Source organism: Poecile atricapillus, chromosome 3 (assembly GCF_030490865.1).
Source record: "Poecile atricapillus isolate bPoeAtr1 chromosome 3, bPoeAtr1.hap1, whole genome shotgun sequence".
Lineage (NCBI taxonomy): Eukaryota > Metazoa > Chordata > Aves > Passeriformes > Paridae > Poecile > Poecile atricapillus.
This window is the reverse complement of record NC_081251.1, coordinates 74,722,029-74,744,271: the sequence shown is the minus strand read 5'-3', so window position 1 is coordinate 74,744,271 and position 22,243 is coordinate 74,722,029. Positions and strand designations below refer to the sequence as shown.

General features: G+C 36.9%; 1 protein-coding gene across 18 annotated transcripts in view; it reads left to right on the top strand.

Annotated features, from left to right (window-relative positions):
• The window catches only part of AFDN (afadin, adherens junction formation factor), a 118,253-nt gene that overhangs the window by 85,454 nt on the left and 10,556 nt on the right, over positions 1 to 22,243 (top strand). For 11 of the 18 annotated variants that reach the window (XM_058833907.1, XM_058833903.1, XM_058833911.1 and 8 more), the window contains 7 exons: positions 9,894 to 9,959; positions 10,118 to 10,191; positions 10,692 to 10,810; positions 11,844 to 12,038; positions 12,306 to 12,397; positions 12,836 to 13,024; positions 15,650 to 16,672. In XM_058833907.1, the coding sequence (XP_058689890.1) occupies positions 9,894 to 9,959; positions 10,118 to 10,191; positions 10,692 to 10,810; positions 11,844 to 12,038; positions 12,306 to 12,397; positions 12,836 to 13,024; positions 15,650 to 16,672 (1,758 nt within the window). Of the gene's footprint in view, positions 1 to 9,893; positions 9,960 to 10,117; positions 10,192 to 10,691; positions 10,811 to 11,843; positions 12,039 to 12,305; positions 12,398 to 12,835; positions 13,025 to 15,649; positions 16,673 to 18,485; positions 18,522 to 22,243 lie in introns of all 18 variants that reach the window. The other 7 variants (XM_058833899.1, XM_058833900.1, XM_058833898.1 and 4 more) reach the window with 1 other exon arrangement.

The window sequence follows — 22,243 nt, the reverse complement described above, 5'->3', positions numbered from 1 at the left end:
TCAGAGTGAGACTTGACTCTGTTCCATAAACTTTCTTTTGAGGATGTTTATTACAAATGCTGAGATCTTCTGTGTAAGCTTAAGAATCTGGAATCGGGAATTAGCCTTTTTAAAAATCAGTCAAATTGACTCTGGGTATAGGCAGATAAAAGATTTCAGGCTGGTATCAGGCTTCATAAGCTATGTTTCTGTGCTATTTTCTTTAAACACATTTTATTTGCAGTTGATTCATCCAGTATTAAACTGTTTAAGTTTTATAAAACATCACAGAAGCTTAAGTGACTTGGGAAAACTGTCAGCTTTAAAGCATTATGAGACATCCCAGATACCTTTAGTAAGGTATATTTGTGTATGTGTGCAAACATATATGTGATACTCGTATTATTAAAATAAAATTGTATTTCATATTTGCATAAATATGAAAAATCCAAGAAAATCGTGAAAATTCCTTATTTTAAAAGATCTATGGTTATGTGAACTACTGGATTGTTTTGACATAAAGTCTTGGTATCTGAAGCCACTTAAATTGGAGTATTACTTGAGAAGGTTGGTGACTGTATGACACTTTTGTGGATTCAAAGTATAATTGGAGAGTGAAGATACTTTCAGCTCAGGACTACTTTTTCATTTTACTGTTTATGTGACATGTAAAACCATTTACATGTATATGTACTTAAGACAGAAATATACATTTCTGTATTGAAATATCTAGGAAGACACTTGACATTTTATGGAAATGAAAGTTGACTTTTAATACACCTAATATTTTTTTTAAAAAAAAGTGTTATTGAATGGTATTTGTTTTAATCAGGTGTGATTTTGCCAGTCTTCATTGGAACCTGTTCATTGCTCCAGTTTTATTGGAGTGATAAACAAAGTATATGAAGCTCAACGGGTGTGGGCAAAAGAGTCTTCAGAACAAGTAATGGCAAGACCTTCCTGTTAATTGTCTGTAGCAGCACCGGTTTGGTTAGATGCAGTACTGCAGATCTGCTTTGCAGATGCATAGTTTTTCCATAATTACCTAATACACTTCTACTGTTATTTTTAACAACTGTGGAAGTGTTTTTATAATAGTTTTTCTAGTTCTAGTTCTCATTATAGGTATTGAAATAACCAGGTCATTTTACAGGTCTCCTAAAACTGCAAGAATATTGCTAACCTCACAGAAAGTACAGCTGGTTTGTGATCCACCTATGTTGGGTGGGGCATGATGTGTGGGGATGGGAGTAGTTCAATTGTTAGGAGGTTAGCACTTGGTCAACAGGTGGACCTTCACTCCCTCTCATTCTTTACGCTGGGATACTGGTGGGGCCGTGTGGTGTCTCATTCTGCCATCATTCTGCAGGTGGCAAGTCCCTATGAGCATGTCTCAGCATGGGTGGCTGACCTGGGAATGAAGCTGCGTGTTGACTCTCACAAGAAGGAGCTGGCTGTTGTTTTCACCATGCCTTTATGGCTGCTTGTCCTGGCAAATACCAAATGGGAAGGAGGAGCAAGCAGAATTTCTTTTGCCTGCTTTTAATGCTTCTGTGGTGACTCACCAGCTCATGGACAGCTGTGGTGCTGCCATTAAGGAGTCTGTTGGATATTGCTGTTATTCAAACTCTGACTTTTCTGTACAGTTGAACTACATGGTGTGTTCTGATTATAGGGCCGATGTAATGTATGTGAGCCAGAGTTTCATGTGTCTATTACTGACAAGGAAGTTTTATAAAACTCATCTTGTGACATAGCAACACTAGCAATAAAATCTGTTCTCCTTAACTACTCTCATTAAATCTGTCATGCTTATTAATTCGTTACCGTGGTACTGTCGTACAGCCTCAATTTTACATCCTCCTGATGTAGGAGTAGCAGTTTCTTTTTTTAGATCACTGTAGTTTATCTTGTTCTGTTCTTCATTGATCTTTATATTCTCTAGAAGTAGCTGTGATGGTTTGTTTTGGTCAGGTGTTTTTTAATACTGCCTCTTTTATTCCTACAGTTTTCATAATGATATTTTCAAGCAAATGCAATATTTTGAGCACAATCCTTTTAGAGCAAGGAGGGGCTTGCAAAACAATGCTAATTGTGCAATTATGGGCTACTGTGTACTGATATATTTTAAGTGAATGCGATGGAAAAGGACTTGTTTCTTGCTAAAATTTTCTCTTTAACTGCTATGGATTGCCATAGTTGCATGAATTCTTAGAACTCTTCCAGTCTTTGTCCCTACAGGAAAGCAATTCAGTTATTTGTTTGTTTATGCAATGAATTCTTTACTGAATTCCTTTATAAAAGGTTACTTGTCCTGGAATCTAGCTCAGGTTTTCCAGTTCTTCTACTGCTAGTTAGAAGACAATTATAAGTGAAAGTTTAGAGTCTTTCTTATGTCTTAATTTTCCAAATATGAGTACTTAGCAAGCACTTTTCCTGGATTACATATACAAGAGTGTATGTTGTGTCTGTGTATATGAGCACATTTGTCAGTATATACCAATGCTATTTATGAGTGTTAAAAAAAATGTTATATCTCAGGTGAGATTATAATGTCAGCTTTAATTGTTGGATTTTAGTGGTTTTTTTTGTTGGCTCCAGTCTGTTTGAATTCATTAATCTCCAAGATAAATAATAGTGTTTTTAAAAAAGGAACCGGAAGCTCTTGCTGCAGTTCCAGCTGGTTTACTGTTCTCTGCTCCACAGTCTTTGGTGGTATTTTCAGGTGAAGTTAGATTTGTGGGGACTCTGCAACTCATGGCCTTTGAACAGTACTGATGGGAAACAACAATTATCATCATCCAAGTGCCTAATAAGCCCTCTTTGTGTTTTATTCCCTTGCTTTTTATTTTCCTTTGGATTTTTGGGAGTTTTTTTATAGCCTTAGGTTGTAATTTAGACTCTATCTTGTAAGATTTTTCTAAACATGTTTTTGTTCTGTGATCAGAACTATTTCAATCTAGCCTTCCTTCTAAAAAATAAAGCTACTCCTCTTCTCTGAAAGGTTCTCTACCTTGCTTCAGTCCCACTTCAAATATTGTCAAACCATGTGAAATGAAATAAAGGTAGATCTAAGGAAAGTAGAACTCCTGGTGAGTTTTAATCTCTGAATTTACTGATAGTGCTTCATACCTCAGTTTTTCATTTATCCTCTTGACTTGTAGCTCCTTTCATTCTAGCTCTCAGTAAGGGAGGACTCCTTGTTTATTTAGTTTTACAAAGTAATTTGGTCACTTAAGCATTTTTTCATACATTCTTCATTTAGGTTTAGAATAAAGACCCAAGTTATCATTCTAAACAGACTTCTGTATGCATAAGTGTCCTGTGTTAATTTTTACCTCCCAAATAGGATTAGAAAATCTTTCAGAATTCCAGTTATATGGAAAAGTTGTCCTTTGTCATAGAATTCCAACCTGAAAACCACAGCAAATTTAGGATTAATTATTCTCATACTTTGACTAAACTCCAAGTGCATGACAAAAGTGCAGTGTGTTAACATCTTTCAACTTATGCTGGTTTAAAACATTGAACTACTTCTTAAGAAAAGTGTGAGATGGTTAGAAAGTCTTTATACAGGTATTGCATCTCATGCAAATGTGTGGTTTCATCTTGGGTACTGGATCTAATAGCTTGCCTCAGTTTCCCCTGTGCATTGACTTTGTGCATCTTAAAGATGAACAAGCCCAAGCATGGGGAAGATTTATTTTCAAGAATCTTTTCATGTTTTGCCTCAGAGACCTAATAAAGCTTTCTGGAGAAAAAAAAAAAAAAGGGGGGGGGGGGGGGCGGCAGGAATACGACATTTTTATCCCATTGTGCAATTTCATGAGTAAAGCTGCATTATTTTTTTAAGCTAGATGCGTTTTCATCAGTTCTACATGTGTCATTCATTCCTTGCTAAAGTTAGGATTATTTTTACATTTAGAAGGGGAATGGGTGGGACTTGGCAAAATTGGGAAGTGTCTTTTCAGTGCATTTGCCATGCAGGCATTCAAAAGCTTAAAATGAAGACATTTTTCACGGTGTAGTTTACTTCTCTGTGTAGGAACCTGCATGTATGTGGGTGTTTGTTTTGCAATTGTTTTGGGGCTCAGCTCCCACTAGAATCCAGTTGTTTTGCAGACACTACATAGAGCTGCTTGATAAGTCAATGGGTGAGCTATAGTAGGATTTAGGAATTTCAAATGGTTTAAGTTGTTGGTTTGAAAATAATATTATTCACCAAATAATGCACTCAACCTCCCTTAATGATCCAGGCCCCTCCTAGCAACCTCCTTTCCTGCACTGTTATGAACAGTCATGCTGTGCTGTAAACAATTTAGGGAAGCTGATTAAGTTGAGAACAAAGCTTGCATTTGGGAGGAGGGGAGCTAGAGACTAGGATCAGCTGAGCCTCTAGCCAGGCATGTCATGGGACCTGCCCCAACACAGTAATGCCTGCACAGCTACAAGTGTGAGACAACATGGGAGCAGACAGGTGGGTTTCTTCCTGACACTCTGTATAAGTGCACTGCTACTGTCATTGTAATTAACTTACTATCATAGTGAAATGTGTGAATAGTGCTTCACTCCTGGCCTCCAAACTAGTTCTCTCTGCTTTATGCACTTTATTTGTGCATAAAGGTTTTTGTGTACTGATTATTTAACTGGATTGTAAAAGCACAGAATTGAGGTGTTTCTCATATTGAAGCTTTGGTCTGATGTACTTCAGGTATCAGCATTTTTAAATACCACGTTCCCTTCTTTAGTCTCCAGTTCACAATTTGTTGAATTCTGTTCAGCTAATATCTTCCTTATAGAACTTTTTTCCCTGCTAAGGTTCTGTTTTGGCTATGCATTATAAAAGTAGATACCCTTTAGACGTCTTTAGAGTAGTGTTACAGTCAGTTCAATTCAGGAATATTGTCACCTAGCTAAACTGAAGCAGGAGTAGTAGTTCAGTGATTTTTTTCCTTAAATTATTACTTAAAGTGGAGGATCTCCCAAATTTTTCCTCCAAAGGGTGTCTTTTACTTTCTGCAAGGATTGCAGGAAAAAGTTGCATCGAGTGTGAAAGAAAATGGGTAGATTGGTAGCACTAGAGAGTATGATACAGTGGATGAGACTTGTTAAAATACAAAATGTCTTACATTATTTTTTTGATAAGTAAAAGATAAAGATTATTTTTTGAAAAGTAAAATATGTTAAAAGGTTTTCAAGATTTTGTATTTGGTCGTGTATATTTGAGAAAATATGCTGTAGGTTTTCAGTATGTTAATCTCTGGGAAAGGGAATAAGCCATCTCTTTATGCTTACTGCATTCTTGCTTTCCACAGTCATCTAACTCCTTTACAGCTGTGTTCTCTTGTTTGAACTAAAAGCCATATGGATACGCATGCTTCTGGTATTAAGGATTGGAGAAAATAAAATGAAGTGAAAAGAAGGTTTATCATATTTTTGTTACTGATGCACACGTTATTTCTCTGTTTTATTTGTGGGGGAATAGTTTTAATTATGTTGGCCTTCACATTCCTTTGAAAGAATAGCAGTTTAATAAGTAGTTCACAAAGAAATCTGTTTTATTGTAAAGTCAGTAAATGAAAACAGGAAAACCCATGTGGCATGTATGAGAATTTTTATTCACTTTGGAGTTTAGTATGGCTGACTACATATTAAGAACCTTTTTGTGTTTCTAATAATTGCATATTTCCTTCTAATGCAGCCTTCTGGAAGGTAGAACTAAAGCAAAATCAAGTCTGTTTCAATAGAAATAAGGAATTAGGAAGTCAAAGGGAAGGTGGTGAGTTGATTTTAAGGGTATTTAGTGAGAAATCTTCCCAAGCTTGTCAAAGCACATACATATGGTTAGAAACATGTTAAATGACATGTGAATTAGAGGAGAAGCTTACTGATCCTAATAAGACATGAGTAGATGTGGTAACTAATAAAGACTTTTTTTTTAATGTAATCTGAACAGAGATTTATTTTAAAATATTTTTTATGCTTTCAAAATGCATTAGTTTTGTATTTAACTGAGATGACTTGGAATTACCACATTTGCTCATAACTTCCTTTAAAAGAATAGGAAAGAGACTGACAAATTGTCAAATGACACAAAGGTGTCATAAAAACATTTGAGAAGAAGCAATGAGGAGTAAAATGTCAGCTCCTTTGAATCATAATGAGGAATTGCTGTCCAGGTTAGAGTATAGGCACAGTTAGAGCAAAAATCCAGCTGACAGGGTATCTTACTGCTGTGGTGCCTTTAGCCAAAGAACGTAACAAAAACAAGTGTAAGATCTTTTTCTCGTGTGAGGAGATGATGGGAGAATTTGGATTGTTCAGGCAGAAGAGAAAGGCACAGAGTAACCTAATTGTGATATTCCAATGCCTTAAGAGGGCCAGCCAGCCAGCTGCAGAGGGACTTGTTAGATGGGCAAGAGAATGGGGAATGGCTTTAAACTGAAAAAGGAATAAGTTTAGATTAGATAGTCAAAAGAAATCCTTTACTGTGAGAGTGGTGAGGGATTGGAACTGATTATTCAGCTAAGTGGTGCGTGCCCCATCCCTTGAAGTGTTTGAGACCAAGCTGAGCGGGGCTCTGAGCAACCTGTTCTAGTGGAAGGTGTCCCTGTCCGTGCAAAGGGGGTTGGAGCGAGATGGTCTTTAATGTTCTTTTCAGCCCAAACTATTCTATGGTTCATCCTGGTTTCTAGCTTTCTGTAATTTCAGAGTGCACTGTATCTGTTCGGGAGGGTTCATGTTGTTTCTGTGGTTTTTTTCTCTAAAGCCTCAAAGAACCCTACTGAGAATCTCAGATTCTGTTTACACTTTGGCATCTTTCAGCAGTCTTGTTCCTGGCTGTTTCCCAATTTAATTATGAAATCCTATGGAAAATGTTTTGCAGGGTGGAGGTTTGTTACATTTTGTTTGTGTTTTACTATTTAAAACATGCTAGATGAGATAGGAGAAGTAAGAAAGTGTTTTCTCCTGGCTGATTAGAGAGATTATAAATAATTCTATCAGTACCACTCATAATCCATTGGCCTTCAGTACCTTGATTGTTGCGGAGCTAAGAAGCCCATGTCTGCTTAGTTGGTTCTCGCAAGAAAGGTATTCCGTGTTTCTGATGAGTCTTGTTATCCCCTGAACCTTATGGTTCTGTTAGTGTCATTTTGTAAGGGAGTGATCAGAATTCTGAACAGTTTTCTAAATGTGATCCTTTTAGATTTTTAGTGACCATGGTGGCTTCTGCTTTGTTCTTTTCTGTTTTGCTGGCTTCCAGTTTCTGAGCTGTTACAAGAAGGCTCTGAAAACAGTGACTTAGGAGTTAAAGTCAGTTTAGAAACCACTCTTATGGGTATTTGTGCAATTGAAAATGTTTATTTCATCATTATCTGGAAATCAATGTAAGCCACATATCATGGGCTTATACAGAAGGTTTCAGCTTCCTTTAATGTGCACTAGGAGTCATAATCAAGCATGAGAAAGGTGATGTGTATGGATGAATATAGTGTCTGATGGAATACATGAGTACCAAAGTTGGGTGATTAATGTGTGTGCTGTTTAAAGTGTCAGGGCTCTTCCAGAGGTTTGCTTGGTTTTACCTAATCTTTGTATGAGACAGATCTTTGCCTGAATTTCTGGACCTAAGGGGAAGAGATTCCTGCTACTGTCCTTTGAAGTTAGGGCTGAATAATAATGCTGCCAGTTCCAGGTGGCGTCAGAGGAATCTGGTTATCCTTGGCCAGTGTCGCCACCAAGAAAAGCTGCTGTTTGGTTCCTGCAATGGCAGATGTGATGCATGAGGTTATAACTACAAGGGTGGGTGGGTGGGTTGCTGTTGATCCTTTTGCCCTTTGGAATTCAAGGAGCTTGCCTTCAGGTATACTTAGTGGCTGGAGGGAGAGGAAGGGACGTATAAACACTGTAATTTAATTTTCAGTTCTCAGCAAATGAAGGTGGTAGCTGGTTCTGCCAACAGTGCCCTGATGGGAGCCAGCACCTTAGAAGGTTGAAATACTACTTCAGATTAGAACAAGTGAAGTACATCTTCACCCCACCTTCATCACCACTTCTTCAGTGTAGAGCATCATGTGATCCATCTCCAGCTCTTGGTTTTGACTTACTTGATGAATCTTCTATTTGGTACATTTAGCTGCATTATTGTTTGCGGGTTTTTTGGAATGCGTATGAGCGTGGCGAGCAACACATTCATTTAGGGCTCTGCCAACTTCAGTTCCTTGTGAAAACTAACAACTTTTGATCCATTATTGAATCTATTACAAATATACAAGGACAAGTTCTTTCTTATTGCATGTCACCTTGAAGTCTTGAAGAACTCCTGCTAAAAGATTTTGTGATGTCCATCTTGGAAGTTTAGGTGTTCAGCTAGATCATCCTTCATCATGTACATCTTGGTTGTTTGGGAGGGAAAAAAAAAAGATTTGTGAAGTGTTATTTAATTTTCCATTACATTTATCTAGCTATCTTCTGACTTTAACCAATTCTTCTGGTATGAATTTGAAATTATTCTGCAGTTACAACAATGTTTCTTTTGAGCTCTTTTAAAAAACAAACCAAAGTCGAACTAAATTCTTTTAATTGTCTTTCTATTCTTTCTAGACAAAGTATCTGTATTTCAGTTATTTTTAATTTTTTGTTTCTTTTTATCCATAAGTATAGTTTAAGCAATTTTTATGAAAAATTTGGACACGTAGAATGTTAATCTGGAATTATAAGACTTGAAGGAATTATTTTTCTCTGGCTTTTGTGTAAACATTTGGGATTAACCTAAGACTTGCTGAAAATAGGTCTTTCACTTGTGTAGAAAACCATGTCTTTGTAACACTAGCTTTTGGATAATCCTCACCTTGATTCTTATTTTACTTTATCATAACAATGGGAGCAATGCGTGCTTTTGCTGCCAAAAGAGTTGAAAGGGACGAGGGAAAAAAAGGAGGAAAAGCTGTATGTTCAATATCAAAGCAGCTTGGGGGCTTAAATTAGAAGAATTATGTTATAATTAAGTCTGTACTCTGTTGAAAACATACTTAGCACTCTCTTAAGTGACTTGCAGAGTAAAATGACACTGTTTGCTGTAGTAGATAAATGACAAGTAATAATCTTACATTATAAGAGATAATTTAAAGGTTTATGATACTAACATTTGGACTGATTTGTGTGGTGTCTTGTACATTGGAGCATGTGGATGACACAACAGCATGGCTTGAATAGATGCTTTCATTCTTGTATCTTGGTATCTGTTGGTATCTGTCTTGCAACAAGTTCACTGTTAACAGTCCTTTCAAAATGTAGCAGAACACTTTTGAGAAAGATGTTTTATGAATAAAATTGCATGGTTTTGCAGTAGACTTAAATATTGGCTCTGTCAATTCTAAAATACGTTTGTCTGCTTTACTTGTTTTTGTAAAGCTAGACGCACTCAGTTCCTTTACCCTGGCTCCTTTACAGTCCTAATGAATGTAAAAGTCATTTCTATTCCTTTTTTCATGTAATCTGCAATTTGCCTTATTTCACTGGGGTACAGTGCTCTCTTTAAAAACCTAATACAAAGAAGTATAAATAACATATGAGTAAAAGTGCAAATAAGTATTCCTTATTAGAAGGGGACTAGAGCAAACTTCTAAGGTGTAAGTTTTAGTTAATGTACTTTTTCTTATTCAGACTTGCATTAAGACCAAATATTCTTTGCTTCTAACAAAGCTTGCAGTTTTAATAGGCCTAATAATATATTTTTCATATGACTTTAATTGAATGTAACTCTTCTCTGTGTAATTGGTTTTTCTCCAGTTTGAAAATAAATAAAACTAATGAGAAAGTAGAGGTTTACTTAGCCATGTTTTGATTAAAGTTTGTGGAGTGCTTAAGAGATCAAATATAAATTAACTAAATTAATGCCTCTTTCTCTGTAGGGTGCTGGTCAAGACAAACTTGGAATATATGTCAAGTCTGTTGTGAAAGGAGGTGCTGCAGATGTGGTTAGTAATATTCTTAATCATCAATTTCGAAAGTAAAAAGAGCCTTTGGAAATGCTTAAAAATCCTTTGTTTACTAGTTTGTATGAATGATAAATTGTTTTAATGGAGATCATGTTAGCAGTGGTGTATGAATTTTCTTCTCTTGAATGTGTATTTAGGATGGTCGTCTGGCTGCAGGGGATCAGTTGCTTAGTGTGGATGGTCGAAGTTTGGTGGGCCTGTCCCAGGAGAGGTACGGAATGCATTCCTTGGTTGTTTTAATGTGAAGAAAACATTAGTTTAATAACGTACCAAAATGGGCAGAAGTTAATTTTCTTTACACTTTAGGCTTTGTCTTGGTGTTTGATAACTTCGTGTGGATAACTTCAGCAACAAGTTCATTTATTTGTATACTGTTTTTCCCTTCTTTCCATATGATATGGGTTATCTATATGGAAGAGATTGTATTATATTATTTGGATTTTGGTTTTGAACAGTATTTAGCTCTAATTTTAAATACTTTGGCTTCTGACCTTTTAAGCAGAAACTGTGAATAAATAGTACTTGCATATACAATAGATATTGTCTGTGCACATATACCTGTCTTCTTGTCATTATCTTGTAATTTTTTTCAAAGTGATTTTAAGTATTAATCTGAAAAAGAGTGATTTGTCAAGCAACAGATTACTGATAATAAGGGTAACTAAGTAATAGTGCTTAATTGAATTTTATTTGCTCTGCCTTTTTTTGCAGGGCAGCAGAACTTATGACTAGGACAGGTTCTGTAGTAACACTAGAAGTAGCAAAACAAGGAGCAATTTACCATGGTCTGGCAACCCTGCTTAATCAGCCATCCCCAATGATGCAAAGAGGTAAAGATACTAATACTGATGTTAGTAAGAGCTTTGTATGTCTGCTTTCTGCACTTATAAGAATGCTGAAAATACAATAATTTACAATGTCTTACCAAGTATTACCCTAATATTAATTCAGAAAAGAAATATAATTGCACAGAAAAAAGAGAAATTTCCTTTCTTATCAGAAATTGGTTTAAATACTGCTTGAAATTTTTCTAGTTAGTAATTAATAAATCCTTTTTCACATGTACCTTTCAAAACATATTAATATAGTTTCAAAAATTATTTAAACACAATTCTGATTTGAATTATTTTTTATTTTAATAAACAGAATATAATGAATATAAAGGGCGTTAAACTTAATGGTATTTTTTGTCCCTTTCATAAGAGCTTCTCTCTTCTCTGTAACCACAGAATGCAGTGTAATTAGTAGGAGAGAAATAAATGTAAATAGAAGCTGTGGAATGTATTTTGTCATTGAATTTTAGTTGTTTTTTTTTAAGCTAGAAATGCTGAAACATATCTCCATAAGTTTCAGTGTCTGATTATAAAAAGTTCTTGGATGCTTCTCTAGTGCTTTATTTTATCATCCTACTTAAGGGTACTAACAAAAGACATAATGAAGTCCAATATAAAATAATACTGGAAATAATTTTGTCGATGAAGACATTTTCTACATACAGGGTAGCACCACAGTATAGGAAAGAATGGGTTAAAAGAACAAATCCTTATTATCACAGTTCACAACACCATCCCAGATGCCATATGCCTCAGTCATCCAGAGCCCTTTCCGTGTAACATACTTAGTTTTTCCAATTGTTGTGGTACCTTGTGAGAAATTCTTTTGAAGAATACAGATTGAAGGAATTCTGTATATTTGATACAAGATTGGGATTGCATATTTGAAGAAAAAAAGATTTTTAAATCTAGAATTTGCTTTACTGGGAACTTAATTTTTAAATATAAGCTCAAGGTGGTTCTGGTTTGAAAAAAAATACACTAGGCAGTAGTTAAGTGAAAGGAGAAACTACGTATCCAACTGTTACAGTTTCTGACCGCCGTGGCTCAGGTAAACCCCGACCAAAGAGTGAAGGTTTTGAGCTGTATAACAACTCCACCCAAAATGGATCACCTGAGAGTCCTCAGCTGCCATGGACGGAGTACAGTGAACCAAAGAAGCTGCCAGGGGATGACAGATTGATGAAGAATAGAGCCGATCATCGTTCCAGTCCCAATGTAGCAAGTAAGAAAAATTATCCTTTTTTTGGGGATAGATGCCTCCTCCAGTAGTTTTAGTGGCTGTTGTATTCAAAAGGGAGTGATTGCTTTTAAAAATAGATTAGGTTTAAAATACCAGTGTAAGGGTAACATTTGGAGCAAGCCTCTTGCTAGAACTACTTAAAGACAAAATTGTAGTTGTTTGTGAATACTGTTACTTTCTTAAGTCTTCATTAAGTTTTGTAAATTGTTATTAATAGTCGTGTAAATGCTTCCTTTAACTTTCCAACAGATCAGCCTCCAAGCCCTGGGGGAAAGAATGCTTATGCATCTGGAACTACCACCAAAATAACCTCAGTCTCTACTGGAAATCTTTGTACAGAGGTCAGAAGTGGCAAGCAAAATGCTGGCTATTAAACTTTCTTTATCTATCAATAGTGTCAGTGTGCCAGAGTCAAACCAGTGTCTTACTGAACTGTTTGACTATAGTGCTGGTGCTTGTGATTGGGTGGGGTTTTGCTTATTACAGCTAATTAAAGGTTGAGACAGTTTCCAACAATTTCATTAAATTTTGTTCATAAAACTGGCCTTGTGATTTCTTAGGTTTGTACAATATTGCATTCTCGCTTTGAGACCATAAAAACATGAGTCATAGCCATAGTTATATTTGATACTAGGCAACATCTTTATCTCCTGTCCCAGATGAGTAATGTTTCCTGGAGCCAAAAGGAAATATTTGGAAAATGCATGTTTAGAACAACCTTCCATACAAATCTATGTGATTAGAGAATTCTACCGGGTTTTTTTCCCTCCCTTTTTCAGGAACAGATTCTGCCACCACGACCTGAAGCTTATCCCATTCCAACACAGACTTATACTAGAGAGTATTTCACATTCCCGGCTTCAAAGTCCCAGGATCGAATGGGTCCAGCTCAGAGTCAGTGGCCAAATTATGAAGAAAAACCACAGCTCCAGGCAGAAAGTAATCATTCTATCAATAGTACCATGCAGGTGAGAATTTTTTTCAGTATAAGGAAACAAATGAGAAAGAAACTGCTTGCTTTCCATTCCTGGACTGCTAGAGACTTTTTTCAGAGTAGTCATCCCTCTACAACTATGCTGTAAGATGGGAACAACTATACTTTTGCCAAGATGGGCTTGGGTTCAAGAACCCTATGGTTTGTTTTATTTCCTTCTCATTTTGCCTTTTTCCCTTACCTTCCTTTCACAGAATTTGTTAGCATGTTCTGCAAACGTGTTACCTGGGGTATTTTAATCCCCTGTTAGAGGTAATGAGGTGTAAGTGGTAGTAGGGTTCATCTTCTAAAATGTTTTGTGGATTTCTGAAAAGCAAACTAAACCTTCATTTTTCCAAGAAGGTTTATGTAGAAAAATATTTGCCTGAAGGGTGTTATTTAAGTGATAAAGTATTAAAATTGAAATAAAACAGTACTTTGAGACCTATCCAAGGTATTCTCTGAAACACATTCTCTGTTCCTAGTTAAAAACAGAAATGTATCATTTCAAATTGTATCTGTTATCAAAGTCTAGATGCATCTTGACATGGAATGAATTTACACCCGTTGTACTTTTAGAAATTCAAACACAGTGTTGTTCTGCTCCTGTTAGTGAGACCTTCACTCAAATCCATACAGGAAATTAAACCTAGATCTACTAAATCTAGTTACTGGATGATCTTCTTTCTCTAATCCGCCAGATTAAAAAATATAAGAGGTTTTTTGTTTGTTTGTTTGTTTTGTTGGTTTTTTTTTGCTATTTCTTAATTAGTAATACGAGCAGAACCTTACACCAGGCTTGTCTTTTACTTTTGGAAAAGTATCATGTAAATTATCTTGAGATTCTGTGTAAGTAAACAAAGAAATAATTGTTTATTGGTTGCTCACACATGTATGGGCAAATGGATTTAGTAAAAAGTTACTTTTTTTTAGTGTTTTTTTAGTATTATAGAGATAAAATTCTCATTATTTGTGCTGTTAAAAAAAATAGATGTTTTGCTCAAAGTAGGTAATTTGGAAGGGAGTGCTGCAAGTTGAACAGCTGTGGCAAATAGATGTGGAACTATTTCACTGAATTTCCATGCTTAACTCTTCCACATTTTGTGATTTCATCTCACTTAATCTTATCTGCATAGTTTTAACATCTATGTGCTCTCTGTCAGTGATGGGAGAAGGGGAGGCGGGTGTCTTCAGAGAATGGTTCCTACCCATTTGTCTTAACTGGATTCTATGATATTTGCTGCCTGGACATGCATCTCTCCCTTATTTAAAACAAGCTTAAGTGAGTGGCTTAGATGAGGTGGTTAAAACTGGTAAAGGTGAAGCCCATCTGTTAAAGTTGTTGACAGACACTGAATTTGAGCTATAGCCTTAGGGCTGAAGGCAGGGCAGAAAAGGATTTTGCTAAAGCAAAATAGAAGCTTTGACACTTTACAAGCACTCAAAGCGTTCATAGTTTTTCCATGTGAGACAGTAGTTCTTTAAATTGAAAATTAGGAGAAAACAGAAGAAAAATTTATACAAAAATAAAAAAGTACACTTTAATCTTTGCAGAGAGAACTGGGCTTGTAAAAAAAACTGCTAGATGCCTGTTTTGTGTTCTGAAGGCATTAGCAAACTTTGGCTAGGTGCATCTTTACAGCAAATCTAACACAAATAACTGTGTGTTCAGCTCTGTTGGACTAATAGAGCATAAAAAATACACTTGTTCCTTTCAAAGAGGGCATTCTTTAGAGGTCATAGTTAAGGTCATTGATGGAAGAAAATAAAAGGAGTTTGCTTTGTTAGTATTCTCTCAGTTGTTGATAATTGGTGCATTATGTGTTCACTGCTTAGCAGTTCCTGACATTCGAAGTATGAATATTTGCTTCAAGAAAATAATTAACAGATTTAATAATCCTGGTTTATGGTCCAGTGTTACTTTTCAGATGATTGTTTAGTGCAATGGGACCCAGAGGTTCTATAGGAAAAGACTTGGTGTTTGATGCACTAAAGTGAGAAAGACCTCAGACCAGTATACTCATGTTCCAGGAGCAGGTAGAATTAGACTGCCTGCCTGGATTCTGTACCCTGAATTGTGTTATTAATGGGAGCTTCCTGCAGGGCATCTTGCCTGTTAATGGAGGAGGATGGGCAGAAGCACTCTTCTCTCTATCTCTCTCTCTGTCTGCAGCCTTTCTGTTTGCTTTCCCAATAGGAAAGATGTTCAGTGAAGCCAGTTGAAGCCTGAATGGCAGAGCTGGTATGACTGAGTCACTGCTCAGAGTGCCAGGACTCTCGTACTCACATGTGGGGGGGAGGGGTTGTCAGGGATAGTCCTGAGAAACTGTGCAAGCTGGGGAGGTTTTCAGCTTAAACTCCATCTTGCATTCATCCTTCCTCCCAGTCCAGTTACCAGGCAGTTCCCAAGAGCTTGCTAAGTCTTCCATCACTTGAATGAGTTAAGAAGACTGAGAAGAATATTTTATTGTTGGTTTTGGGAAACCTTCTGGGCATGGAAATGCTGAAGTTTGTTAAAAGTAATTACCTTCAGTAATAAGAATGTGTTTTGTTAGCCATTTTCAAATATGTTTTAATGTGGATGTACTGTGATACATATGCCTTGTTTAATATTTTTCAGCGTGTAGCTCGTTCCCAGGAAGAGCTCAGAGACAAAGTTTTCCAGCCAGAGAGGAATCGTTTGGAAGTTGTTATACGGAAGGATGTGGAATATATTGATCGGAAGTCGGACAGCGATCAGTGGATGAATTCATCTGTGGATTCTAGCACATCTAGCCAGGAACACCTGAACCATTCTTCCAAACCAGTGTCGCCTGGTTCTTGTTTAACTAAAAGTGGACCTGGCCGTTGGAAAACTCCAGCCACTAGCCAGCCCACTCCAGTGGCCATTTCCCAGCCCATCAGAACAGATCTTCCCCCTCCACCCCCACCTCCTCCAGTGCATTATGCTGCCGAATTTGATGAACTACAAATGGATTTGCCTCTGCCTCCCCCTCCTCCTCCAAATCAGATAGGAGCACAAGCGTCCTCCCAGGTAGCTGCTGCTGAGCGTAAAAAAAGAGAAGAGCATCAGAGGTGGTATGAAAAGGAAAAGGCACGTTTGGAAGAAGAACGAGAAAGGAAACGTCGTGAGCAGGAGAGAAAACTGGGTCAAATGCGTTCTCAGCCGCTAATTCCTGCTCAGTCTGTGGTTCCTCCCGTCTCCCTTCAACAAGTGAAATCAGAAAAACCCTCAACTTTGCAGAGGTCTCAAGAAACAGTTATTCGAGAGCTGCAGCCCCAACAGCAGCCACGGACTATTGAGCGAAGGGACCTGCAGTACATTACTATCAGCAAGGAAGAACTGTCCTCTGGTGATAGCCTCTCTCCAGATCCGTGGAAACGGGATGCGAAGGAGAAACTGGAGAAGCAGCAACAGATGCACATTGTGGACATGCTGAGTAAAGAGATTCAGGATCTTCAGAACAAACCTGATCGTACAGCAGAAGAAAACGACCGCCTCCGCAAACTCATGCTTGAGTGGCAGTTCCAAAAGCGACTGCAAGAATCAAAGCAAAAGGACGAAGATGACGATGAAGAGGAGGATGATGAGGTGGATACTATGCTTATCATGCAGCGACTGGAGGCAGAAAGAAGAGCAAGGGTAAAGTCCTTTCTAGAAAAAAATACTGTAAATTTATAGCTTGGTGGGTTTTCTTGCTTTGAGTATTTCTATGTTCCTAGAGGGTAAAGGAGGATGACACTTTCTTAAATGGCTTGAATTTTAAAATTAATAACTTAGAGTGGTTTCATTAGTTAAGAAATCTATTACAAAAGTATCAAAGATACCTTTTATAGAATTCAATTTTGCAATTGAATTTACTTTTCTGGTATTGGGGAGAGAAAAGTTCCTTTCAGATAAAGGGTTTTTGCCATGTACCTAGAGTACGGTTACAAGGTAAAATACAGAGAAGTTTGCTTGCAGAAAAGTAAGCAAAAACATTTGAAATTGAAAGTTTGTAGGAGAATCAGGGATAAAAATAGTGTGATTTCTCCCTCCCCTCCCCAGTGTATTTACCTCTAAAAGTTTTTGTTTATAATCTTGGGACATGAACACAAACACTGAATGCATACTGTTTCCAGGGAATAGTGAGCTGAACAGACACTCCAACTTGCTGGTCTGATCCAGCTGTTACTTCTACATTTATACCACCTCTCAGTGCTGACCTCAGCAGTGGAGGGAGCATTTATTGAGCCATGTGGTTTTGGGTGGTGTAATAGCTAATACATCCTGTCTAGAGCTCCAACTCTCACAGGCCTGGATTTTCAATGGTGTCCAGTTTAATCAGCATCTGAGGTTTGCTTATCTTAGCTCCACTTCTGTGAAAACTCATAATATATGTAAGAAGATAATACAGCTGAATAGTATGGTGAAATTTTTAACCACTCTTGCTGCTGGCTATTGTCTCCCAAGACTCTGCTATATCTACTGTTATTGAGAAAAAGTTTCTATAGGAAAATCTGTTCTTTTCTGAATAGCAGCATGGATTCCCAAGTTACATACCAATAGCTGTGCTTTTCCAGGCTTAAAAGCTAGCTCTGTAATATGTTCAGTGTCTTCTGTGTGTTTGTCTTGAAAAGTTGACTTAATTCTGTGATAAGCAATGTTTAATTCCTGAGAAATGTTTGGACATGCTTGTTTTGACATCTAGAAATAGCTAGTGGCTTGAGTAGGATTTGAGTTCAGGATTGTTTTGGCAGCTTCATTTCCTAAACTTACTCTTCTCATATTCGCTGCAGTCTGCATTGCTTTCCTTTTTTTTCTTATACCTAACTTTATTACTGTGTAAAACAATAGATACCTCAAACTTGGAAACTGAAGAAAGGAAAAGCTAAATATATATTTGGCAAACAGGTTGCCCTAAAGTCCAGCATTGCTAACAGGCAATTTGTGGCACATAGACAGTAACCAGTGGGCATAAAAAATTCATGTAGAACTGCCATTTAACGAACAATGCCTTAAAAATTTTACTGTGGCAAGACTAAGAAAGCCATGTGTCATTAAAAATAAAAAGCCAGTTGTATTGCATAACAATATTAGTCTTCTCTGCAAGTGCTGGCTTTAAAACACTGTTTGTGCGTGAAGTTCTTCCAGCTGTTTAGAACATTTTGAAACTTAAAAATAACAGTTGTCTTGAACTGAGTTCATTTGCATTTTGGTTACATTTCACTTTTAGAGATGCAGTTAAGTAGCATCTCTGTGGAATTACTGAGGTGTTGCATGAATCAATACTGATAAAAATTTTGGATTATTTGTTTTCATTTCTGTATTTCACGTTTATGTCCATTCAATTCCTCATTCTAAAACAGCCAACTTAACAAATAAAAGAAAATGCTTTTGAAATTGCACAAATCTAACCTATCTTTATTTACACTGTACATCTTTCTTTTTTTTTTCCCTTTCTTACTACCTGCAGCAGACTGCTGTGCCAGCAATCTCTGTTCTAGATTTGGTATGTTTGTTTCTTTCTCTTCAATATCTCTTTCCATTTCAATTCCTTATTATTATTATTAATAACAACCCTGTGTGCTTTGGATGATGATTTGGCATCTTTGGGTGTTCAAAGATCATTATGATACAGTAAGCAGTAAGTTAACTGCAAGCATGCATTTGAATGTTTTCAGATATGGTGATTCCTTTCCCTGTGTTTCCTTCCTCATAGATGTTGTGTTCTGCTTGCAGACTTGATTTGTTTGTTGCAGCAGTGGTCTAACATAATGTGCCCTTTTGTGCAATTTTGTTTATAAAATCTTACTAATAACTTTCAATAAACAGGCTGTGAGGTAAGGTTGCTTCCTTACCCTTTCCCACCCATGCAGGTTTTAGAGGAGCTCTAAGAACACTTCCTTTCCAGTTTGAAGGGAAGTTGTACTAAGAGCCTAGTAATACAGCACACTTTTTCAGTACATGGTGACACCATGTTGTTCACAGGTGTTAGAGGTGTTTGGTTTTGGCATTAACATAAAAATGGATTGTAAACTCAGAAATTACTTCTGAACTGGTATTTCCAAGTTGGTTTCATAAGCATGCAATCATTAAGTTACAATATAATTTCAGTTCCAATTGGTTAATGCTGTTCTCTTGAATCTAAAACATGACAGGCTTTCAAACTGGAGCAGTAATTGCTATGACTCCAGCTAATTCTGTATTTTATTGCACTCATTGGATGTGGGGACATGAAAAAGGAGTCTTCCAGAGCAGAAATACATCCCCTTCAAAGTCAATTTCTGTACAATTAGTACATACCAGTTTGAAAGAAAGGTGATGCTTGCAAGTCCTGTTAGTAAAATTTAATTTGTGCTGCTTGAAAAAACTAAATGTGTCGGTTCAAAATACAGATTTGGATATTCAGTACTGCCTTATGAAAAAGAAAATCACTTTTTAAAATGCATACTTGTAACTTAAAAAATCTAAGATGTTCAGTTTTGTATTTGTGTATTACATGAGTGTTAAGAAGTTTACAGCAGTGGAACAGGTGAAGCATTTCACTTTTCTGAATTAATAGGCCAGGAGTCATGGATTTTTCAGACTTAGTATCTTATCAATATTTTCCTATTACTACGCCTATGTTTTTTGTGCTCAAACCTTGATTCCTGGAGCTGCAGCTAGATAGATAAAATACTTTTCCAAGCAGACTGCGAATGTCTGGATCTTTCAGTGACAAGCCTTGGTGAAGGCAGATGGTATCATCAGCTTGAAAAATGGATTAGACAGATGCATAGACATCGCGCCTGCAAACAGCTACTCAGAGGATTACACAAGGCTGTACCAGCTGACATCTCTAGTAGTGTGCTGAATGCTAGACAAAAAGGCCAGGCTCATGTGCCGCTCTTCTTGCCATGGTCAGAGACAGCAGAATACTGGGCTAGATGCATGCATGGCCTGAATCAGTCGATGATTTATGATGTTCATAAATTTACCTTTATAAAAAGGCAGCAAGCTAATTCTGAAATAGTTGAACACTACTCCCAGCAAATGCTGCTTTTTCATAATTTCATTATTTTTATCCCATTCACGTGACTTTTGAGACATACACGCATCATCTAAACGATGCCACTTCATCTACCCAAGTAATTGCTACATTGTTTCTAAACAACAACAGCACTTTCTTAAGTTTAATGCTTTTTTTGTATGTCTGTGGTTAGCATTGTTAATACCTGTTCAGCTAATTACAAGGCTGAAGGAAGGTGATGAACAGTTAATACAAGAATTGTCAGCTTAGATGGTGTTTGTGTTTTAAATTTCCTGGGCCGCTATGAGATCTGACCCGGCTTTTTAGCTGCCATTAAATAGATAGGTATAAATCTAAAGTTCTCCTGGAACATCTCTTAAAGTGTTCTAAGCAGTGCTTGGAGAAATGAATGTTGTCTGAAATTTGAGACTTCCTGGATTTCAGAATGGCCTGCCAGTCCTGTGAACATCTTAACATTGCTGGTAGGATCAGCCCACTGGCCCCTTTACAAGGAGCAATAGCTCAGAGGAAAGGTGGACTTCTTTGCCCTCCTCGGTGTAGTAGTGCTGTGAGTGTATGTTGGCGATAGGGAGACAAAGCTGTGTGACTGAGCGCGTGGTTGGCGCTTTGCAGGAGAGCTGGGTCAAAGCAGGGGAAAAGAATTGGTGCTTTGTGCTCAGCTGCTTTGCTCAGTTGCAACTGGGAGAGTGCTCTTCTCCATCACTGTGGCTGTACAAATTAGCTGTTCTTCCCTGTTAAAATATAAACACGTGGCTTTGGAGGAGATGTAGAAATACAGTAAATCAAGTGAAAACGTGATTTTTTTAGCAAGAGAAAAACTGATTGGCATAATGAAGCATCCAGACAACATGCTCCACCTGGGAATCTTACAGCCCTCTCACTAGAAGTGGGATGCATAAAGCTGAATTTCCTTTGCATCTTGAAAATTTGGGGTGAAGTTAGAACTGGGTACTGTTATGCACACAGAATTACGAACACAAATGCCTTCAAGTGCTCTGGCATACCTCATCATCCCACTGCTCCCTGCCTTGGTCTGGGAATGCTCCAAAGTAGAAACTAGTTATGGATAATAAAGAAATTAAATGCCATCTCTTAATAGTTGATGTATTCTCACTTCTGCCTTCCATATAATTTTTAGCCGTTTTCCCATAGGTATTATGTTTAGAATAGCCTCTGACCTGGATACAGCTGTCTTCACAATTCTTATGATTCAGATGTTAACAATTCCCAGGTGGGCAGCTTGGTCACTTTTCCCTTCTTTCTTTAGTTATGGTCAGAAGACAATTAAATAAACCAGTCTTATTTTCTCTTTAATTTAGTTGGAAACTCTTTCTTGTTTAAGTGCTTTTGAATAGGAATATTTGCTGCCAAGCAGCAAGGCATCTATGCCATAACCTGGGAACAGCAACTACCATGTGTTTTTCTAAATGTAGTTGAGAGAGGAATTTTCCTGTATTTTATCACCATGCAGTTTTTGCTTGTCTTTTTTCCTTCCTTTTTTTTTTTTATTAAGAGGAAATTACTTCTCTTGTATAAACTCTTGTGAATTACTAGCTGTCTCTCAGTTTGACAGTAATATTATCTCCTTTGCTAAAATAATGCCTTTCTAATAACTAAGACAAGAAGTCTTAATCCAAGCAGGGAGTTGGTTAACTACTCTGTTCCCTGCCCTACACTGCAAATTGAACTTGATCTTTAACTTTATCATTTTCAGTTGGGAATGACAAAGTTTTAACCCTAAATAAGGGGCATTTACTTGGAGGTAGCATCCTCTAAAATACTAGTGCCAAAATGAAATTAATTCATTTTGTTCTTTAGCTTTCATGCTCAAAAATTAACAGTGGGTGGAGATAATTTTAAGAAAATTAGCCAAACTGTTCAGATTTTTATTATTAAATAATTAGGGAGGAAAATAGTTACATGAAGGCTGTCCTCACAAAGTCTATTAAGATTTAATTTCTCTTTCTCTCTTGCACTACTTTGTGTCTTAAGGGTCTTCTTCTATAAGTGAAATTGGATTGTAAAATAAAATCCAGAAGTAGAAAAGTATCCCTGCTACATGCAGTTTACAGCAAGATCAAATCAGTTGTTGATTTATACTAATAAGGATAAAAACAAAAAAAAATAATTGAGTGGAGGAAAAAAAAAATTACTTTAAAACATATGCAATAGTAAGAAATAACATAGCATGTAGTCCAGTT